Genomic DNA, 19126 nt, shown 5'->3' on the forward strand with positions numbered 1-19126 from the left:
AACCCACACGAACTTTTTTGGCCAACCAGTAGTTTCCCGTCCAGGCAGTAGGCCCTTTTTGGGTCTCCATTTTACATACAGTAATTTGCATCTGGGAATCCCAGACTCCCAGGCCGTCTTCCCCTGCCCCCCGCCCACCTCAGCCACCGCAGGTCTGTTCTCTGTGTCTGCGAGGCTGTTTCTGTTCCACAGATAGGGCCATTTGTGCCGTATTTCAGATGCCACGTGTAAGTGATGCCGGGCTTCCCTGGTGGCTCAGCTGGTAAAGAATCCGCCTGCAATGCGGGAGACCTGGGTTTGATCCCTGGGTTGGGAAGATGCCCTGGAGAAGGGAAAGGCTACCCACTCCAGTATTCTGGCCTGGAGAATCCCATGGACTGTATAGTCCATGGGGTTGCAAAGAGTCAGACACAACTGGGCAACTTCTGCATCAGTGATATCATGTAGTGTCTGTCTCCTTCTGGATTGTCCACTGATGATTACACTGGGCTGCCCCACCGCTGTGCTGTTCCTGGTGGCTGCTCTCTCTTCTCCTGCCTCTGTCTCAGTCAGTGGGACTTGCAGCTTCTTGGCTGGTAGGGTTTCCTCTTGGCTTCTTCGGGAGCTGGTGTGGATGCTCCTGGATGTGGAGAATGCCCAGGCCTCTGGGGCCCTCCTGATTAGCTGGCATGGCAGGAGGGTGGTGCTGGGAATGTTGACTCCATCCCCACAAGTGAAGTGAAGTCGCTCAGTCGTGTCTGACTCTTTGCAACCCCGTGGACTGTAGCCCACCAGGCTCCTCCGTCCATGGGATTCTACAGGCAAGAGTGCTGGAGTGGGTTGCCATTTCCTTCTCCAGGGGATCTGCCTGATCAGGGATCAAACCCGGGTCTCCCACATTGCAGGCAGACGCTTTAACCTCTGAGCCACCAGGGAAGCCCTTCCATCCCCACAAGGCCCTCTCAGTTTTTACTACCCTGAATAGAAAGATGCTAATAAGCCCTGGCTCCACTGGTGTGAGGTTCTAAATACTAACTGAGCTCTCCACCTGATTCTCAGTTTTAACAGTCACACAAGCTCTGGAGCTGCTTGAGCCGGCCGGGGCAGGTACATGCATCTGTAAATAACTTGCAGAAAATAGGTTTATGACACATTGTGTTCTTCTCTGGCGTTAACCTTCAGCACGTGAACTGGGATGAGAAGCAGGCAATTTAAATCCCCGGGTCAGCTCTCACCTGCTCCTGCCTTTCTCCAGTTTCACTCCCCTGGAAGTGCAGTGGAGACGTACTTGTCATTCGTCCAGCAAGGAGGATGATCTGGAAAGTGGAGAAGACACGGCCCTGCTCTCAGGGAACATCCCGTCCAGTGGAAACACACCCTGGTCAGCAGGCGCGAGAGTGCTGGTCCATGGAGTAAGGAGAGCAGGTTAACAAACAACCGGGAGTGAATAGAATGCGGAGTGGAGATGCGATCTACTCACCCCCATCCTGTTCCCTGCCCCCTCAGAGACAGGAGAAGGGTTCGCTGTGCAGGGATAGCCCTCTCTCCTTCCTGTGCGTGTCCTGGGATGGGGCTCCTTGGTGTTCCCAGCCACGGGGCTCCAGTCCTTGTCAGCTCAGAACGGTGTCGTTTCTCTACGAGGGATGCTCCTTGGATCTGGGGTGCCTTGAGGAGGCAGGTTCCTTTCTGCCTTGTTCTCAGGTCAGGGAGACGCCGTTTCCTGGAGCTGGCGCAGTCTTCTAACCCCCAGCTATGCCTCTGACCCGCCCTGTGACCGTGGGAGAGGGTTAGGCTCCTGAGCCCTCAGCCAGTACTGGGATCACCTCGCAGTCCGTTGAGAGAGGTTGGTTTCAGCCAAGCCCAAGGGTGGGCCTCCTGATGGTACTCTGCTCCTTCCAGGAGAGCCCAGACGGAGGCCCCGGCCCTCCGCGGCTCACCTGGCCCAGGTCCTCACCCGTCTCCCTACCCTGCTGCTTTGACTTCTCTGTCTCCCCAGGTCAGCCGCTCCAGCACCAGCCCATCAGGCCTCTTACCCCGAATGCGGTCCTGCCGTTTGCATCACAAGCCGTCTGTCTCCTCTGGGCAAGGGAGCGGGTTCTCACTAGAGTTTTCAGAACCCCCGAGGGCAGGAATGAAAGATTAAACACTGCAGACTGTCTGTGCACGCCCTGGGGGGGCTTCACCTCCCTTAGAGCTCCCCTTAATGTGTGCAGCCCCCCGGACCCTCAGGAGTCAAGTCTTCCTCATTTTAGAATCATTGTGCCTTTTATGATACGCTTGCACACACACGTATATATGTGTTGATTGAATGAATTTGAGAAATGAAGAAATGAGTTCTAAAGGTAGCCCGCTGCCCCTGACAGACTCATTTCTTTCTGAGTGGGGGGCTGCCCGCCTGCGCGGGCTGTAACTGGCCTAGGATGGAAGCTTGAGGCCTCAGGAGGGCTTGTCACCGGGTAGCTCGTCTCCAGGGGCAGGATGTCACAGGTCAGGACTAGCCTTGGGCTTCAGACTCGGGTCCAGAGGGTGAGAGACCCTCAGCAAGTTCATTTCTTCCCGCAGAACTTGGAAGCGGAAGAGCGTTGCCTGGTGAAGGCTTGGTGGCCAGTGGCAGAAGCCGTCTCATGCCAGCCTGCCTGCCTGTCTGTCTTGGCGGGTTTTCCACCCTCCTGAACCCTCGTGGTGGGGCCCCGTGTGTGGCAGGGAGGGCTGGGCAGATGTTCGAGAAAGCAACCAGCCCAGGCAGCTTGTTTCATCCTTGGTCCTGCTTGCTCAAGTAAAGCCAGTCTCTCTGCTGGTTTTACTTTCACTTGGCATCAACAGCAGGGAAAGAGGAAAGGCCTCCAGGACAATGAGCAACGTTAGACGTCTCTCCTGACCAGCTCTCTGAGGCTGGTGACGATGGGTGGCAGTGTGATAGTGCTCCTTGTGAGCCAAGATGCTGCCCAGGAGTTAACGTGTCTTAATGCTCATAGTGCCACGGTGAGGTGGGTACCAACTCAGAGGCGCAGCAAAGTCCAGTCAGCTGCCCAAGGCCACCAGGTGGTAAGTGGTAGGACTGGAATCTGAGGCGTCCACCTCCAAAGGCTCTGGATTTTCCCACTAGTCCCTGCTGCCGCGCTAGGGCCTGGGACCATGTGCCCCAATAAGCACCGCTTGTGGACACATACATTATTAACCATCTAGATTCTGACGGTGTCTACACACCAATGGGATTTGGCAAAAGAAAGTTCCGCGGGCCCCTTCTCACATTTACATTTAATTTCAAAGTGGTGGTGGGTGTGTGTGTGTTGGCTGCAGGGAGGGTGTCCCTTTACTCTAGTATCTCAAAGGAACCCGATGCCCTGGGCGCTCAGAGCCCGTGGCCAGGTCCTTGTGGTCCACCTGTGACAGTCAAGGGCAGGAGCCTGCGTGCCGTTCAGCCCCTGAGACCTTCGGAGGCATTTCTGTCATTCTCTCAGAAATCCCCAGCCCTGGAGCTGAAGAGGGAAAAATTACAGGTCTGAGCAGTCGAGGAGCAATTTAATTAAAAACAAAAAGAAATGTAAATGAATTAGCCAGCAGTCTTCATGGGGCGTCGTCATTGGCAGAGGAGGCCCGCGAGAGGAGGAGATTAGGGCTGCCTTTTATTTGTTGAGTTCCCTGGCAGTGGAAGCCTTAGGCTCGACGGGGTGAGGCTTTCTCACAGCCTGGCATGTGGCAAGCATTTGCCTCTGTTCATTTATACGGGGAAGGGTGGTGGACCCAGCACCGTGCTGCCGGCTTCTGCGCTGTTTCACGCGGGTGTTTAAAGTAGCAGCGCCTGACAGTTTACCAGCAGCTAAGAGGTTTTTCTGCTTCAGAAAGCAAAATGCCGTATGAGTTGTGCAACAAGTATAAGTGATTTGAAGAATTAGGGTGCAGCAAATAGTACAGCTTTCAGCAAAGAGCTGAAGGCTTCGTCGGATCGTGGAGTTGGCGAGCGGAGGGCGGGCAGGGTGGGGGCTTGGCGAGCGGAGGGCGGGCAGGGTGGGTACTGGGGCTCCACAGGGCCGTGCTGTGGCCTGTCGTGTGTCTTTCACCTCCTTTCACCCCGGTCCCAGTTCGGACTGCCAGGATACGCTGGACGCGGGTACGTTGCTTCCTCTGCCTGCCTTGTAATTCCTCTTTACCTGAAACAGATGGAAACCGTGGCACGGAAGCAAATTGACAGCTCTTGAAATGAGGAAGATCTGTATCCTTCAGCGTGTTGGTGCAGAAATAAATGAGAGGAAAGCATGCTTGTTGGGTCTTGAAGCAGCTTGAATTGGTGCTTTTTTTTTAAGGGTAGACGAGGGCTTTTCCGTCTCCCTTCTCTTTCCCCGCTGAGGGAGCTGTTTGGCTAGGGGGTTAAGTAGGAGGTCGGTCATTCTGTCAATACTCATTTGCAAAGATCTGCGTCATAGTCAGATCTTGACTCAGAGATCAGGCCAGAGGCGTCCATCCTCCGGGTCGAGAGAGGGGCGTGTGGTCTTCAGATTGACTTCGTTATTCCATCAAAAAACCTGTCGGCTATCGTGGTTTCCCCATCCCAGATGACACGAGGACCAACTGGAACGTCGCGTAGGCTTACTTCTGGAGAATACCCGGTTCACTCTGCCCCAGGCCACCCCGTGCTGCCCAAAGCCCCAGTTCACAGTTAGGACAAGTGTTGGTAAATACACTTCCACATCTCAGCAGCAGTCATAAATACAGTTTGGTGTATGAAATAGCTCCAAAGATTTAAGATCTGTTTCAGAACCTAAATGAAAGAGAAGGCCTTGATAGCCTCAAAGAGAAGAAATGGAAGGCACCGGGCTCGAGGTTCTTTTCTAGCTGCACTGGTTTTTCTTTCTCCTGCACAAGTCTTTCTGAAACTCAGTCAGCAAGCGCTTACTGTGCAGTCATTTGTGCGTGAGTCACTGTAGCAGGCGCTGTGCGTTTGCAGAGCTGTGTGGTGAAGTCTCCTGAGGGCCAGGGTAGAAGATCAGACGGGGCAGTCGAGCCTCCCAGCACAGTCTCGTGCGACACTGCGCTAGTGGGGCAGTGCGTGCCAGGGCCCAGGAGCAGACGCGAGTAGGGGCTAGCTCTTTCTACTGTCGGCGCACCTTACTGTGCCCACGCTATCCACATCAAGAGAAATTAGGGCCTAATTATTTGCATTATAAACTGATCTGCCGCCGAGTTTCGTGATATAACGAGCCCCCTTGTGGTTTTTAAAAATTACTATTTTAAATGTTTATTTTTCAATAATGTAGGACTCAACAAAAAGTTGTCAAAATAGCACAAAGAGCTCTTGTGTACCCTTCACCCAGCTTCCCATGATGATAATATCGTCTCGTCCATAACCATACCACGTTGTTAACACCAGGAAATGGTTGCTGGTACAGCATTGGTTTTAACAGGTGCGCGCGTGTGTGTGTGTGTGTGTGTGTCATACAAAAAGGACTGCACAGTAAGTGCTTGCTGATTGCTGTGTGTGTGTGTGTGTGCGCGCGCGCTGTTCTTTGAAACTTTGTCGCATGTATAGATTTAAGCGATGGGGATCACAGTTGAGATGCACAAGTGTTCCTGTCGCCGCAGTGAAATTCCTCGTGTGACGGTGCGTCCATTTCCCCAGCGCTAACCCCTGGCAGACTCATCCGTTCTCCGTCGCTATGATTTTGTCATGTAGAAAATGTTGCAGAAACGGGATCGTATGGGATGGAACAAGCCTTTGAGACTGACTGTTTGCAGTCGGTGTAATTTCCTGGAGACCCGTCCACGTTGAGTGCCGGTGGTTTGTTTCTCTTTATTGTGGGGAATATTCTGCTGCAGCATGTGGTCTGGTTGGCCCTGCCGTTCCACCTGCTCTCTGAAAAATGGTGTATTTGCGTCCGGTTCCTTACAGCACAGCACAGAAAGCAAAGCACGGTGCCCTCCTGAGGGTGACCCTCGCTCATCCACACTGAGTTCGCTGAATTGGCGTTTGCAGTTATGGACACGAAGCCTCTTCCTCCGTTTCTTATCCAGCCCTCAGATCCTTGCTGAGATGCTGTGCGTGCCGAGTACTGGCCACAGCAAGGGACATCATTTACCACCAACCTGACTACTGCCCTGTGTGTTACGTTTCTTTCTGCTTCTTGGGGCTGGGGTGATCCATGCAGGGAGACTGAGCCTCCAGAAGCCCTGCCTGGGACAGTCAGAGGCGCGCGTGGTGGATTCGTGTGTGAACCCAGGACTCCTGATCCCCACCAGGCTTTTTGGACCCCCACTCTCAGTTTGCGCAGCATCACTGAGAGCCACTTTGTCCCTCTGCAGAATGACTGTGCTGGACCTTTCCAGCTCGGGTATTTATGATCCTCTCCGAACAGGAAGTAACCTTGCTGAGTGAACAAGCCCTTTCGCCTTTGTTGCCCCACCTGAACTTTGTTCTTGGTAGCGTTGTTAGCCATTATTTGAAGATGCTTTGGGAATTTAGAAGTGACAGTGTAGAATTCCTTTAAAAATTGTCTGTAGTTCAGGCCTTCCTTCCGTATGCTGACGTTTGATGGGGTCTGTGGCCCAGGACCCTGGGGGCGACTTCAGGGCCAGGGTGCAAGGAGATTGGCTCTCGTGCGGCCCAGTGGGGAAGGGCTTCTGGAGACACCCTTGAGCCGCATTAGGAAGCTTTGGGCTGGGTGCTGCTTGGTGCTCTGATTCACCTGCCTGACGCCATGTGGTTGGCAGGATTCTTCCGTGTGCCACAGCTGGGCTTCCGGTCAGAGGGAGCTGCTATGTCAGGCCTCTAAGTGCTGCTGCTCCTGAATCCTACCTATGGATCAGTTGGATGGAGATGCTGAGAGTCTTTGAAGCTCCAAAAAGGGTTCAGAGGAACCCTGGAGAACAGATGCCTGCTCCAGGTGGGGAGGGGAGCGGGGACTCCCGGTCACTTCTAATTCCCGGGACTGATTCTGAGACCAAGGGAACCTCTGTCTTCAGCTTCGGTCTTTCACTATAAGCCCTGCTGAATCCCTCAGAATCACAGGCTGGTGGAGAGTGAAGGGGAGACCGTTTCTGTGACCTCTGGAAGGTCATCTTCCCCTCATCAGGTGCGGTCGGGGGAAGGGAGGTCTTTGGAATCTGATAGATCCATCTGTGGGCTTCCTATGTGGCTCAGATGATGAAGAATCTGCCTGCAATGCAGGAATCCCAGGTTTGATCCCTGGGTTGGGAAGATCCCCTGGAGAAAGGAATGGCAACCCACCCCAGTATTATTGCCTGGAGAATCCCATGGACAGAGGAGCCTGGCAGGCTACAGTCCATGAGGGTCGCAAAGAGTCGAACACGACTGAGCAACTAACACTTTCCGTTTCAGACTCGTCTACCTGCCATCCCAGTGGTAGCGTGACATGGGGCCCAGAGGTGATTTTAAACCCCAATGCTCTTTATCCATGCATTGCAACAAACTCTGCGTCGGCCAGATAGGATAGCCTTGATAGACACTGGTTCATGAATAAACACGTCACCTTAGCAAAACTCTCTGTCTCCCTGCTTCTCCATCCTCGCCAGCCAGTCTGTTCAAGAGGGCAGGACAGAATGTGCCCTGAAGGCCTGTTGCAGAGGGTCCTGCGCCTGGGCATTCCCGGGGTGCAGGCCAGCCTTTTATCCCGTCATCAAACCACAGCCTGCCCTCCAGGCTGAAAGAAGATGCTGAAAGCCCAAGTGATAGAAAGTCGGGTTTGGAACCTAGACTCTCCAAGCCCGCCCAAGTCCGTTCTCCCCTCTTGCCTCCCCGAGCCGGTGACTGCAGCCACGCTTGTCACCATTCGAGACTGCATTGGCCACAGGAGATGCGGGTGATTTTTCCATTTGGTCCTGATGTTTATTTCATGCCCATCAATATCAGCCCGTATTAGGACAGATGAGGTGGTTATTTACAGGCTGCGCGTTTTCACACTTGGTAATTACAAACCCTTCCCCTGTTCGGTCAGAGTTGTGGAGATCCATTTTGGCAATTAGCAGTTTAGTATTTGTTTAATGGGAATGCAGGAGAGTGTTACGGCACATCAGTGCTCCACTAATGACCCGCCTGTCTCCTCCGGAGCTGGCAGGTTTGGGCCTTTTTCACGGTAGGTGCGGCCTGATGGGTAGAGGCTGGGCTGGGGGGAGAGGAGCCTGAGGCAGCCTGCCCGCCCAGAGTGCACGCCCGCCCGCCTGCACGCACACGCGCACTCCCAGCCAGCGCCGCAAACGGGCCGTGGATTTCCGGCGCTCACCATCACCATGTGAAGGCGCCACGCTCGGGAGGCCGTTAGGCCAGATGCTGTTTCCGCGTGACAGCTGTCAAGCCTGCAGAACCGACTGCTTCTCCTCTGGCAGCTCGCGCCCGGCCTGTCCTGGTCCCTCTCCCACCACCCTCCTTCTTCGCAGCCGCCTGTCTCACCCTGGTGGGGACGTCCCCCGAGACAGCCTCCAGCCCTGCCCTCTGGGGTGATGCTGGGCCCAGCCTGGGCCCCCTTCCACCGGAGGCCGTCCAGGCAGGTGCTCGCGTGCTTTGCTTGGATTTGAGGGGTGCCTTCTGGGACTGCGCCCCTGAGGACACGCTAGTTTCTTTAGCGGCTGCCCCTGCGCGTGACCCGTTTGCAGCAAGGAGTCGCACAGCATTGGGCACGCCCCTCCAGTGAACGGTGTAGGGTGTGTGTACGTTTGCACACGCCTGTGTGTAGGTGCACGCACCCGGGGATTGCCAGGGGTGGGGCGGTGACTTGCAACAAATATCTCGCAATGAGCATGCCCTGTGCATCAGTCACTGCCCCCCCCCCCCCCACCTGAAGGCCTCCTCACAGCTCCAGGAAGTGGGACTCAGCATTCTCAGGGCTGGTGCCCAGCGGGCACACTGGCAGCCTGAGGGCTGAGTTCTGGGACCCCTCTGCCTGTTCCAGCCGTGCCCCCAGCCTGCTCTGTGACTGACCACAGAGTGGACAGTGGGCTCAGGGGTTCTCGAGTTCACCCGTCTAGAGGGAAGAGACCGCTCAGCCTCCTTCTCCATTTGCTCCTCCCTCCAACCCTTCTTTCTTCTCCCGAGCCTGCCAGAGACAGTCTACAGCGGTCGCCTTGGTTACCTCATCACCTTTCTTAACTTTTTGGTAGAGTTTTAAGGCAGTATTTGTTGGTTCACTCGGGAGACAGTGCAGCTACACGGGGCCCTGGGGATTCAAAAATAGAACGCAGTCGAGGGAGACCAGGAGAAAGATGTGGGCATGCGTCTGAGTGTAAATCTGGCTCCGTCATTTGCTGCACGTGTGATCCTAGGCAAGTCACTTAATCGCAATGAGCCACCGTTTCCTTACCTATATAATGGGTGTGATAATATCTATCTCAGAGCTATTGTGATAATTAAATGAGCTTTGCAAATTGCCTATTAAGCTCCAGTAAATGGTAGCTATTACAGTCACCATTATTTCAGGGGGAAGACATTTCATAGCCTAGACTCTGATATTTACGTATGGAATCAGAATCCCTGCCTTTATGTAGTAAACTGTCTGCACCTCCAGGATAGACACCCCACACCCTTTAATACCTATGGCAAGCGTCCATTTTATGAATTCACAACTGCTCTCTGATGAACACGAGGGTTTGTTTTGTTTTTGTTTAAGTTAAATGGGAAAATGAATTAAAGAATTCGTTTAAAGTGAATTTAAAAATAATTAAAAGTAAAAAAAAAAAAATAGGGCCAGTAAAAGAGTCTTGCTAGTGGGGAAAGAACATTCTGGTCATAGTAAGACTTAGGAGCCTTCCATGAAGAGTTTAGGAAATGTCCTTAATGCCACTGAATTGTTTATCCAAAAAATGGTTGAAATAGCAAATGCAATTTCTACTTTACTACCAAAGAAAGAACTGGGGAGAAACTGAGCAGGCTGTCCTGTTACTTATTGAAGGCATGGGCTTGAGTCAACATAGAGAAACCTTCAGGTGGATACAGATTAGAATTTTCTGAGTCTTGGAATGAAGGAAGTGCCTAGCCCACTCAGCACCTCACTGGCTGCAGCCTCCCAAGCTGCAGGCGGGGGCTTGGGGGCCCAGGGGCTTGTGTGCCTGCCGTCCTGGAGCCTGAGCCACGGCAAGCAGGCCCGGCTGGCACGCGGACTCAGACCACCAGCTGCGGAGTCCTGGGCCCAGCTCCAGGCCCGCCAGGGAGGAAACTGAGGCTCAGAGAGCTTGTAATAATCCCTGCCTTCAGGGATTGTCGTGCAGTCCAGAGCAATAATACAAGTGAAAATGTTATTGATGGTGGTGAAAAAAAAAATGCAGCAGTTTCTTTAGGTTCTTAAAGTGCTGTGTTCAGGTTTTGGCCCTTCCGAGCCTCCTTCTGAACTGAACTTTGACTGTCTTGTCCTAAGACCAAGACAAGGTGAGGAGAGCCCCCCCCCCCCCCCAAAGCCACCTGTGGCACGGGGCCTGCGGATCCAGCAGGGGACAGACAGCCAGCCTTCAGGCAGCTGACGATCCGGGTGATGCCCCTTTATATTTAGGGCCCGTCTCCACCCACATACGCTGTGATGAAGGCTCAACTCTGCTGTATTTACCCGTTAGGACAGTGGCTCTCAGCCTTGGCGGCCCCTGGAATCCGTGGGGGAGCTGTAAACATTCCGCTGCCACCCCCTGCCCCCCGGAGGCTGATTTCACTGGTCAGGGTGTGACCCTGGCAATGGGGTTTGTTTTTGTTTTTTTTTTAAGTTCCTCCTGTGACTCTGCTGAGCAGTCAGGGTTGAAAACTACCGATCGAGATTTCAGCGTGAGCTAATGGGCTTTTCCTGCCTGCTCCTTTTCCTCCACTTTTCTTCCTTTTGGGCGGTGATTGAAGATAGACTGTCCTTACTCGTCAAGGCCAGAGCATGCTGAGCAGTCTCATCTCCATGAACTAGACTCGCTCACCCAGTTCTTGGGCAAAAGTGCAGAGCCATGCTATCCTCCGTGCAGAAACGCTCCCGGGGATCAGGCCGCCTTGGTCTCCAGCCTGGATCCCAGGCTCCTCTGTTCTGGGCAGGCCTGCCTAGTATATAACACTCCACCCTTGTGACTTCAGGGCCTGGAGTTTATAGAGCATCAGCAGACCTGTTAAACCCCTCACACTGTAGTGTCCTGGTATCGCATTTATGGGCGTTTATTGAAACGAACGCTTGGAGTGTTTGAGTGGGAGCAGGAAGCAACATGAAAGGCATTTGTTCCGGGGGAGTTTGAAGAGCTTGGGTCTCTTCGCTTCCTTTCCCTCTCCCTCGTTGTGTCTGACCAGATAATTTAAGGATCACTTGAAGTGCCATTTCCTGCTTTGTTCTGGATACGTGTGGTTTGTGGTGTATGTGCATATGTGCGTGTGCCAGGAGGGGGTGGGACATTTCTCCAGGCATGCTGGCCAGCCACAGCAAACGTTCCACAGCCTGGAACGTCCTCAAGGCGCAGGGGATTTGGAAGGGCCCCTGGTGAGCCTGAGCTCCCAGCTGTGGTCCCAGCAGGCTGTGTGGTCCATCTCGGGGTCCTCGGCAGAATCTCTGCGGATGGGTCGTCAGTGACCACCCCACGCAGCTCCCTGCCTTCACAGATGAGAAACGTAAGGGCTGAGAAGGGAGGCGCCCTGTCCCCAGTGAGCCTCTGGTGGAGCTGGAATTGGAGCCTGGACCCTGCCCGTGCGTTGTGCCACGCCGCCTGCCACGCTCGGCTGTGGCCCGGCACCTGCTGAGTTATTGACCAGCAGCTCTTTCGTCCTCTCCTGGGACCAAGTTCTCTGCATCCCCAGATCAGCGTCGTTCACCTGCTGCCTGCTTGTGGAGCCAAACCACAGGCAGAAGCGGCAGGGGTCTGAGGGCACCGCCTGGGGTTCCAGCCTTCGGCCAGCCCACCTGGCCAGCAGAGCTTTTGACCTCTCTCGCGAGGCGCTGCTTTGATCCATGGCTTGAAAGGTTTTCTCTTCAGGCAGTGTAGGAGCTGGGCGGGCTAACGTCTCCCCTCTGGATATGGCCAGCATCTTCTGCCTACTTCTGAAATCACCCAGCAAGAACGCCTGCTCACCGTAAATCTTTCGGCTCATTATAGAGAAGGTTCCTTCATTCATTAAATGAGTTAGGATTAGAGAGGCATCACCCACTGACTTGAGTGCTAATGACTGCAGATTTTCATGATGCTTATTTGCTGAGGAGCGTGTTGCCAACTTATTTTGGCGTTTCCAGGATCTCGGTCTCCAACCTCGCTCCTGGGGAGAGATGTAGGAGCAGTCCCTTCACACCCGCACGCCTGGACTCCACTGGGACGGTGGAGTTGATGGGCTAATACTCGGGCCATAGTCCTCCTTCCTCCTTCCGCCCCTTCCCCCGTCTTTCTTCACTGGCTGATACTACTTAAGACTGCCTGTGTACCTTCTTATAGACTAAAAGCTTTCTTTTTTTTTTGAGAGAGAGAGTGAGCGAGCAGGGGCCATGTATGAGTTGCCTGTTGCCGCAAGAATGCTGTTTAACAGACAAGCGCAGAACCTCTGTGGTAGAAAGTAGCTGTTTATGCCCCGAGTCTGGAGTAGACACCAGACTCTGCTGGTGGCTCTGCTGGTCTCGGCCAGGTTCACGTGCTTGTTTTGGGGTTGCCCAGCTGCCTGCCCATCTAGGCTGGTCTCACCAGGGCCCCTGAGGGCACTGGGCCCTGCTCCACGTGTTTCCCATCCTGTCTGAGGCCAGCCTGGCCGTGTCTGTTTCGTGGTGATGGCAGAGAGATGCCAGAAACGGCCAACTGGAACCCAGAGCTCCTCACAAGGCCAGGCCCTCCGCAGGCGTACCACCCTCTCCAGCTCTTTTACTGACCACAGCAAGTCAAGCCCAGATACACAGGATGGGGAGATAGACTCTGCCTCTTTTGAAAGGGGAGCTGTTGATACAGAATTTCAAGATAAAGGGTGTGGGGGTCATTAATGCAGTCTGTATACCAGGAACCTATATAATATGCCTCTTACTTGGAACTTAGGCTGAGACTTCGCAACTAGTGCACACCTAATAAATACGTGTCACAAAAAAGCAAAGTTAGTTGATTAGATTTTCTGATCCCAGCTGAGCTGGCCTAACGATGTAGCCATTAGCTGGAGTCTGTTAGAAGGGACGCTTCTGTCGCCCGAGTAGAGTCCGAATTTCTCCTGCACTGGGTGCCGGGACAGCTTGGTTACTACTGGGAGGCCCCTCTGCTTGTCGCCTTTTCCGTCGGGGTTCTGCTGTCGCCATTTTCAGGATCTTGGAGCGTAAATGTCCGAGAGACAGGGTGCAGAGCGGGCTGTCGGTTGCCACGCTGGTGTGCCCTGATTGGCTCTGTGAGAGAAATTTGGCTCCTGTATTGAGCCCTGAGTGTGTGCAAAGAGGAGGACACCGCTCTGTCCACTGTCTTAACTTCTGTTCTCGTTTCTCCCCCTTAGAGCAGCACATGGAAAGTGGGGTCCACAGGCCGACAGCTGGTGCTTGTTAGACATGCAAACGCTGCTTCCTGAACCAGACAGCCTGGGGCTGAAGCAACCGGTTCTCTGGGTGATTCTGAAAGGGAGGAGGTTTGAGACGCCCTGCGCAATCCCCATGCCACGGAGACAGTGTGGCTCCCCAGAACTGACTCTCAGATGGGGCGGGGTGTCTGTGGGGCACCTCTGAGGAGGTCACAGCGTCGTCTGAGCCTTGCAAGGGTCAGGGTTGCAGGTTCATGACCCCCTGGTGTCGGACGACAACAGGGGCATCCCCAAGCAGCTCCCTTAAGAGTTACTTGCCCTGCTCTGTCGTTTCCAAAGATACACCGTCGAGGATGTCAGGATGTTTTATACCTGCCTGAAGTTATTGGAAGGCAGATCTCAAGGCTGGAACACTTTTCTCCTCCCCAGACAGATCAGGCAGGTGCCAGGACATGGGACACACATGCCCAGGTTCAGACACCGCCTCCCCTGATCCCCACCCCAGGATCCCATGGGGCCACTAGGCCTGTGGGCCCCCACTTCTGGTATATACAAAGAAATCTGTACGGACCAGTGAGGGCACCGTCAACGCAAAACCAACAGCAGTGCTGATCTTGACGAGGAGGGTGGGGCCTTTGAAGCTGTATTCCAACCAGGGATAGTGGTGTTTTCCCCCTGAAGTCAGAGAAATGCCCGCGTCCACCCGCCCGCCAGCTCCCTTGTGTTCTTCCAGCTCCGTGAACGAGGCCTGGCTTGCAGGCTGAACTCCACACAGCCAGGCAGTCTACCTCTCTGTATGTGAGAGAGAGAGAGGGAGGAGGAGAGACAGACAGACACAGTTAGCAGTTTGCTGTCTCTGGGGCTGAGCACCAGCTCCCTTGACCGTACCCCTCACGTCCTTGTGTGATGGAGACTCCCACAAGCCGCTCCTGTTTGATTCGCGTGGAACCGTGAGAAACAGCCCCGTATGTGAGGCCGTGTTTTCCACTCTGTTCATCTTTGTATATTCAGATGCTTCCAGCCTCAGCTCTTGCTGTCCTGCCAGATTTCTATCGGACTGATGCCTTCTCTGAATTAATAAGTGTTTTGCAATTGCTGAAAAGTTTTCTTCCCCCAAGCACGGGGACTTATTCATATTGGTTTTTCTTTTTTCCCTTTCTCTTTCCTCTCTAGCTACTCCTTAGATGTCCTGTTTTGTAAAGCGTTAATAGAATTTTCCTTGCGCCCCGTCGCTTTATCTGTTCAGGAGGTCTTTGTGAGGCCCATTGTACCCCGCTCTGTAGAGGAAAGAGCTCTGTTTTCTACGACAATGGTTGCCCCCAAAACACGTACACAGATCCTCCTCCTCGCTCACCAGGGTGGAGCAGCTGTTAGGAGGGCAGCGTCAGAAAACGCTGAAGCGTAAGAAGGCAAAGAGGGACCCAATTAAACAGTGTGAAAAGGGTGGCGGGGACGGGTGGGGATTGAAAATACTTTTTTTAATTCAAAATATTTATTTCCTAAGGGGATCTGAGTTTCAGTACCCAAACATGGCTAACACAGAAGGGAGACTGTTTTTCTTACCATTAGGCATTTTCAGCTCAAAATAAGGACCTGGCAAACCTCTTAGAAAATATGGTGATGGGTGTGAAACAGACGTCAGGTTTACGTGCGCGGTACCGGCGGGCCTCACCCGTCACCCCGCCCCCAGCCCGCACCCCAGGCGGTGGGATCCTCGTCGAGGCCCAGGGTCTGGGTCTGCACGGCCATATGTGCAAGCGTGGCGGCTCTGTGTACAAACAAGCCAGTCGATCTTCTGGCGGGCTGGCTCAAGGGGCGCGTGGGAGGCGGGCCGCTGCGGCGTGTCTGGTGTCAGCAGGTGTCTGGGGGCTCATCAAGCCTGCCTGGCCGGGGAAAGGTCTGGTGAAGGCACCCCCCTGTCCAGACTAGCATCGCCTGCTCCCCTCAGCCTGGTGCCTGGGAGAGAGAGGGCAGCTCCCTGCCAGAGGAGCAGCCACCGTGCAGGGCCCTCTCTCTCCCAGGCGCTGACTGCGGGAATGGGGAGCAGAAGGGGAAGGCCCCGGGAGCCTGTTTGTTCAGGCTCGGTTGCTTAGCAACACAAGGGGGCCCTGACTCCAGAAGGGATTTTGAAGCTAGGCCAGTCCCTCAGAGGTTTGTGTCTGGCTTGCCTACCCCTTCTTCCATTCTTACCTTGACTTTGCTCTTCCCCTATTATATTTGATAGCACCTAAGAAAATAGATTTGATTTGTCGGGAGGCACCATTTTAAACCTTTTTATTGCTTCGCCCAGTGTCTTCCCCTCCATTGAAGACTGTCGTCTGGGAGGAGTGAGAATGAATAGCCGATGATTCTTTTTCTCAGCTGACTTAGCTCAGGCCCCCAGGCTCATCTGTGAGCCTTTGAGCTCCAGTGAACAGTGCTCGGTCCTCCCCACCACACACACACACACACACACACACACACACACACACACGCACCCACACACACGCACCCACACACAGATACACACACACACCACACGCACACGCACACAGTTCTGGCTAACAGTTCTGTCCAGCCGCAGCCACGTGGTTGGATTGTATTTTTCTCATTCATTTATATTTGGCTGCACTGGGTCTTCCCTGCTGTGCGTGGGCTTTCTTTAGTTGCAGTGGAGAGGGGCTGCTCTTCCTTTCGGTGTGCGGGGCTTCTCCTCGGGCTGGCTTCTCTTGTGGTGGAGCATGGACACCTGGGCTTCAGAAGCCGTGGTCCGAGGGCTTGGCTGCCCTGTGGCGTCTTCCCGGGCCAGGCATCAAACCTGTGTCCCCAGCATTGGCAGGCAGATTCCCAACCACTGGAGCGCCAGGGACGTTCTGGGTTGTGTTTTCACTGCCAACCTTGGGCACAGAATGCTCGAGGAGACCAGGCTACACACCTGGCCAGACTCGGTGCAGCCTGCAAGTGAATGGCTGATGGTCTCAGAACAGCGCCTGCGCTCACGATGTGTCTCCTGTGAAGCGGGTGAAGGGCTGGATCGTAAGTGAAAGGAGTGGACTTCAAAGCCAACTCTGGTTTCGTAAGCGGTTTCTGTAGGTCTGTGTGGGACGTGAGTGTGGATCTCTTTGTACCTGTGTCCAGGCTTCCTCTTTGTGTAAGAACCCCAGCCATACCAAATCAGAGCCACCCCTAAGGACCGCATTTTAACTTCAGTTCAGTTCAGTCGCTCAGTCGTGTCCGACTCTGTGACCCCATGGACTGCAGCACGCCAGTCCTCCCTGTCCATTACCAACTCCCGGAGCTTGCTCAAACCCATGTCCATCGAGTCGGTGATGCCATCCAACCGTCTCATCCTCTGTCGTCCCCTTCTCCCGCCTTCAGTCTTCCCCAGCATCAGGGTCTTTCCCAAGGAGTCAGCTCTCATGGGAACTGTCTTAGCTAACCATCAGGTTACCATTTTCACTTAGTTGCCTCTTTATATCCTCTCCTCAAATGCAGTCACATTCTCAGAATCTGGGCATTAGGACTTCACTATATGAATTTGGCAGGGGTGGGGGATGGAGATAGTTCAGCCCAGAACAATCAAAATGTTCAGGTTTCATTGTTTATAACTGGAAACATCCTGAAGGATGATTAAGTAAGCTATAGCATCTCCCTCCATGAAATATGAGACAGTCAAGCTAGTATTCACAAGACCTCACACCCATTAGGATGACTGTTGTTTGTTTGTTTGTTTTTAAGGCAGAAAATGGCAAGTATTAACAAGGATATAGAGAAATTAAAACCTTTGCGCACTTTTGTTTGGAATGTAAAGTAGTACAGCCACTGTGTACAGCAGTTCTTCAAAAAAATAAAAGTACAAGTTACGGTATGATCCAGCAGCTTCACTTCTGGGTATATATCCAAAAGAAGTGAACGCAGAGACTCGAGATATTTGTACACCTGTGTTCATAGCGGCATTATTCACAACAGCTGAAATCCAAGTGTTCATCAATGGGCAAAGTGGATGAGCAAATGTGATCTATACATCAAAGGAAGACAGATGAACCTTGAGGACTTTATGCCAAATGAGATAAGCCAGTAACAAAAAAAGACAAGTCCGTGTCATTCCACTTACGTGAAGGACTTAGAGGGGTCCCAGTCTTGGCGACAGAAAGTGGGCAAGTGGCTGCCATAGGCTGAAGGGACGACGGGGTCCCCCTTAAAGGGGGTAGAGTTTCAGTTTTACGAGAGGCAAAAGTTCCGGAGATGAATGGTGGCGATGCTCCTGCAACTTTGTGAATGTATTTGATACCACTGAACTGTGCACTTAAAGAGGGTTGCAGTGGCAGTTTTAAAGTTCTGAGTATTTTACCACAAAAAAATCTAGGGGAATAAAAGATAGTATTCGTGATGTAGCTCTCTGGGAGATGTTTGCAGTGTTGTGATATTATCTAAGTAAAAAAGAACAAGGGGGAAATTCCATGTGTGATATGATTTTAAACTATGTTAAAATAGGCACGCATGCATTTATGCTATATGTCATGTCCAACTCTTCGCAACCCCATGTCCTGTCCATGGAATTTTCCAGGCAAAGAATATTGGAGTGGGTAATACTGGAGTGGGTTGCCGTTTCCTTCTCCAGGAACCTTCCTGACCCAGGGGCTGAACTCACATCTCCTGCACTGATAGGCAGACTTTTTTTTAACCACTGAGCTGCCAGGGAAGCCAGAGGCACAGATTTTCACAAAAATTAGAGGGAAGTACACCAGATGCTACATGTGGCAGTGCTAGGTTGGAAAGACGGAAAGACAGTGATTTATTTTCTCTTTTAATATTTGTGTTTTCAAATAGGTTTTAGTGAGCAGCATGATTTCTGTAATGGAAACTGCCCCCCTCCCCTGAACGTGCAACGTGTCCCGTATTTTGTTAAAGTTCCTGAAGCAGACTCTGTTTTGTGTTTGCTGTGCAGGTGGAGGATGCAATGCTGATGTTTGATAAGACGACCAACAGGCACAGAGGTAAGAAGCCCCACGTGAGCCAGCAGCCCCTCTGTCCTCTCCTGGGCCCCAGCCCCACAGACAAAAGGCGCAGCGACTGTTCCAAAATCAGGCAGTTGGAGGTGACGTCGGTTGTAGGTCTTTGTTAAATGGAGGGCCGAGACGGTACCTAGAGTTGATACCGGACCGTTAAAACACCATTTCCTGTGGGCTTGGGAACTGTCATTTAATCATGCAGTCACACCCAACACCTTCTTGGTCCTTGCTGAACCAGGCTTTAAACGAACCAAGTGGAAGTTATTCACAGCAGTTAATCAATTGAGTTCTCAATTTGCATTGAAGGAGGTGGTTTAGAAGCACACCCTGGATCTAAAGAGCAAAAAAAAAAAAAAAAAAAAGAAAGCAACAACAAAGAAGCCTCTAGGTTTATGCAGTGAGTAAGTACAGACCTAGAAATGCCCTTTTGTGCCTCTTGGACGTTTGGAAGATGTTTACACTTCCCTGTATTATCTCCTGTGCTTAGTGTCTTGTCCACGTTTTAGAAAATGGATTTCACCTTGGGGTCTAAGAACCCTTGAAATGAAACATGCAAAATATTTTATGTTATTCCTGGGAGAGGTTTCTTAGCTTTGAATGGATTCTCAAAGGAGTGTCTAACCTCTGCCACCTCACTCCCCCAGCCCCCAGAAAAGGACACATTGAAATGATTGCTGTAAATAGAAAATCGGATGACTCTAGAAAGTCCTTCCCAGAGAAAGCAGGGCTAGAA

General features: G+C 52.7%; 1 protein-coding gene across 18 annotated transcripts in view; it reads left to right on the plus strand.

Annotated features, from left to right (window-relative positions):
- MSI2 (musashi RNA binding protein 2) overlaps positions 1-19126 on the plus strand; it is a 403146-nt gene that overhangs the window by 244064 nt on the left and 139956 nt on the right. For all 18 annotated transcript variants that reach the window (XR_011259687.1, XM_069602551.1, XM_069602544.1 and 15 more), the window contains one exon: positions 18330-18378. Coding sequence is in view for 17 of the 18 variants with exons in the window: in XM_069602551.1 (XP_069458652.1) it covers positions 18330-18378 (49 nt within the window). In the remaining variant the exon portion in view is untranslated. The remainder of the gene's footprint in view (positions 1-18329; positions 18379-19126) is intronic.

The sequence above is a fragment of the Ovis canadensis genome, chromosome 11, assembly GCF_042477335.2.
Source record: "Ovis canadensis isolate MfBH-ARS-UI-01 breed Bighorn chromosome 11, ARS-UI_OviCan_v2, whole genome shotgun sequence".
Classification (NCBI taxonomy): domain Eukaryota; kingdom Metazoa; phylum Chordata; class Mammalia; order Artiodactyla; family Bovidae; genus Ovis; species Ovis canadensis.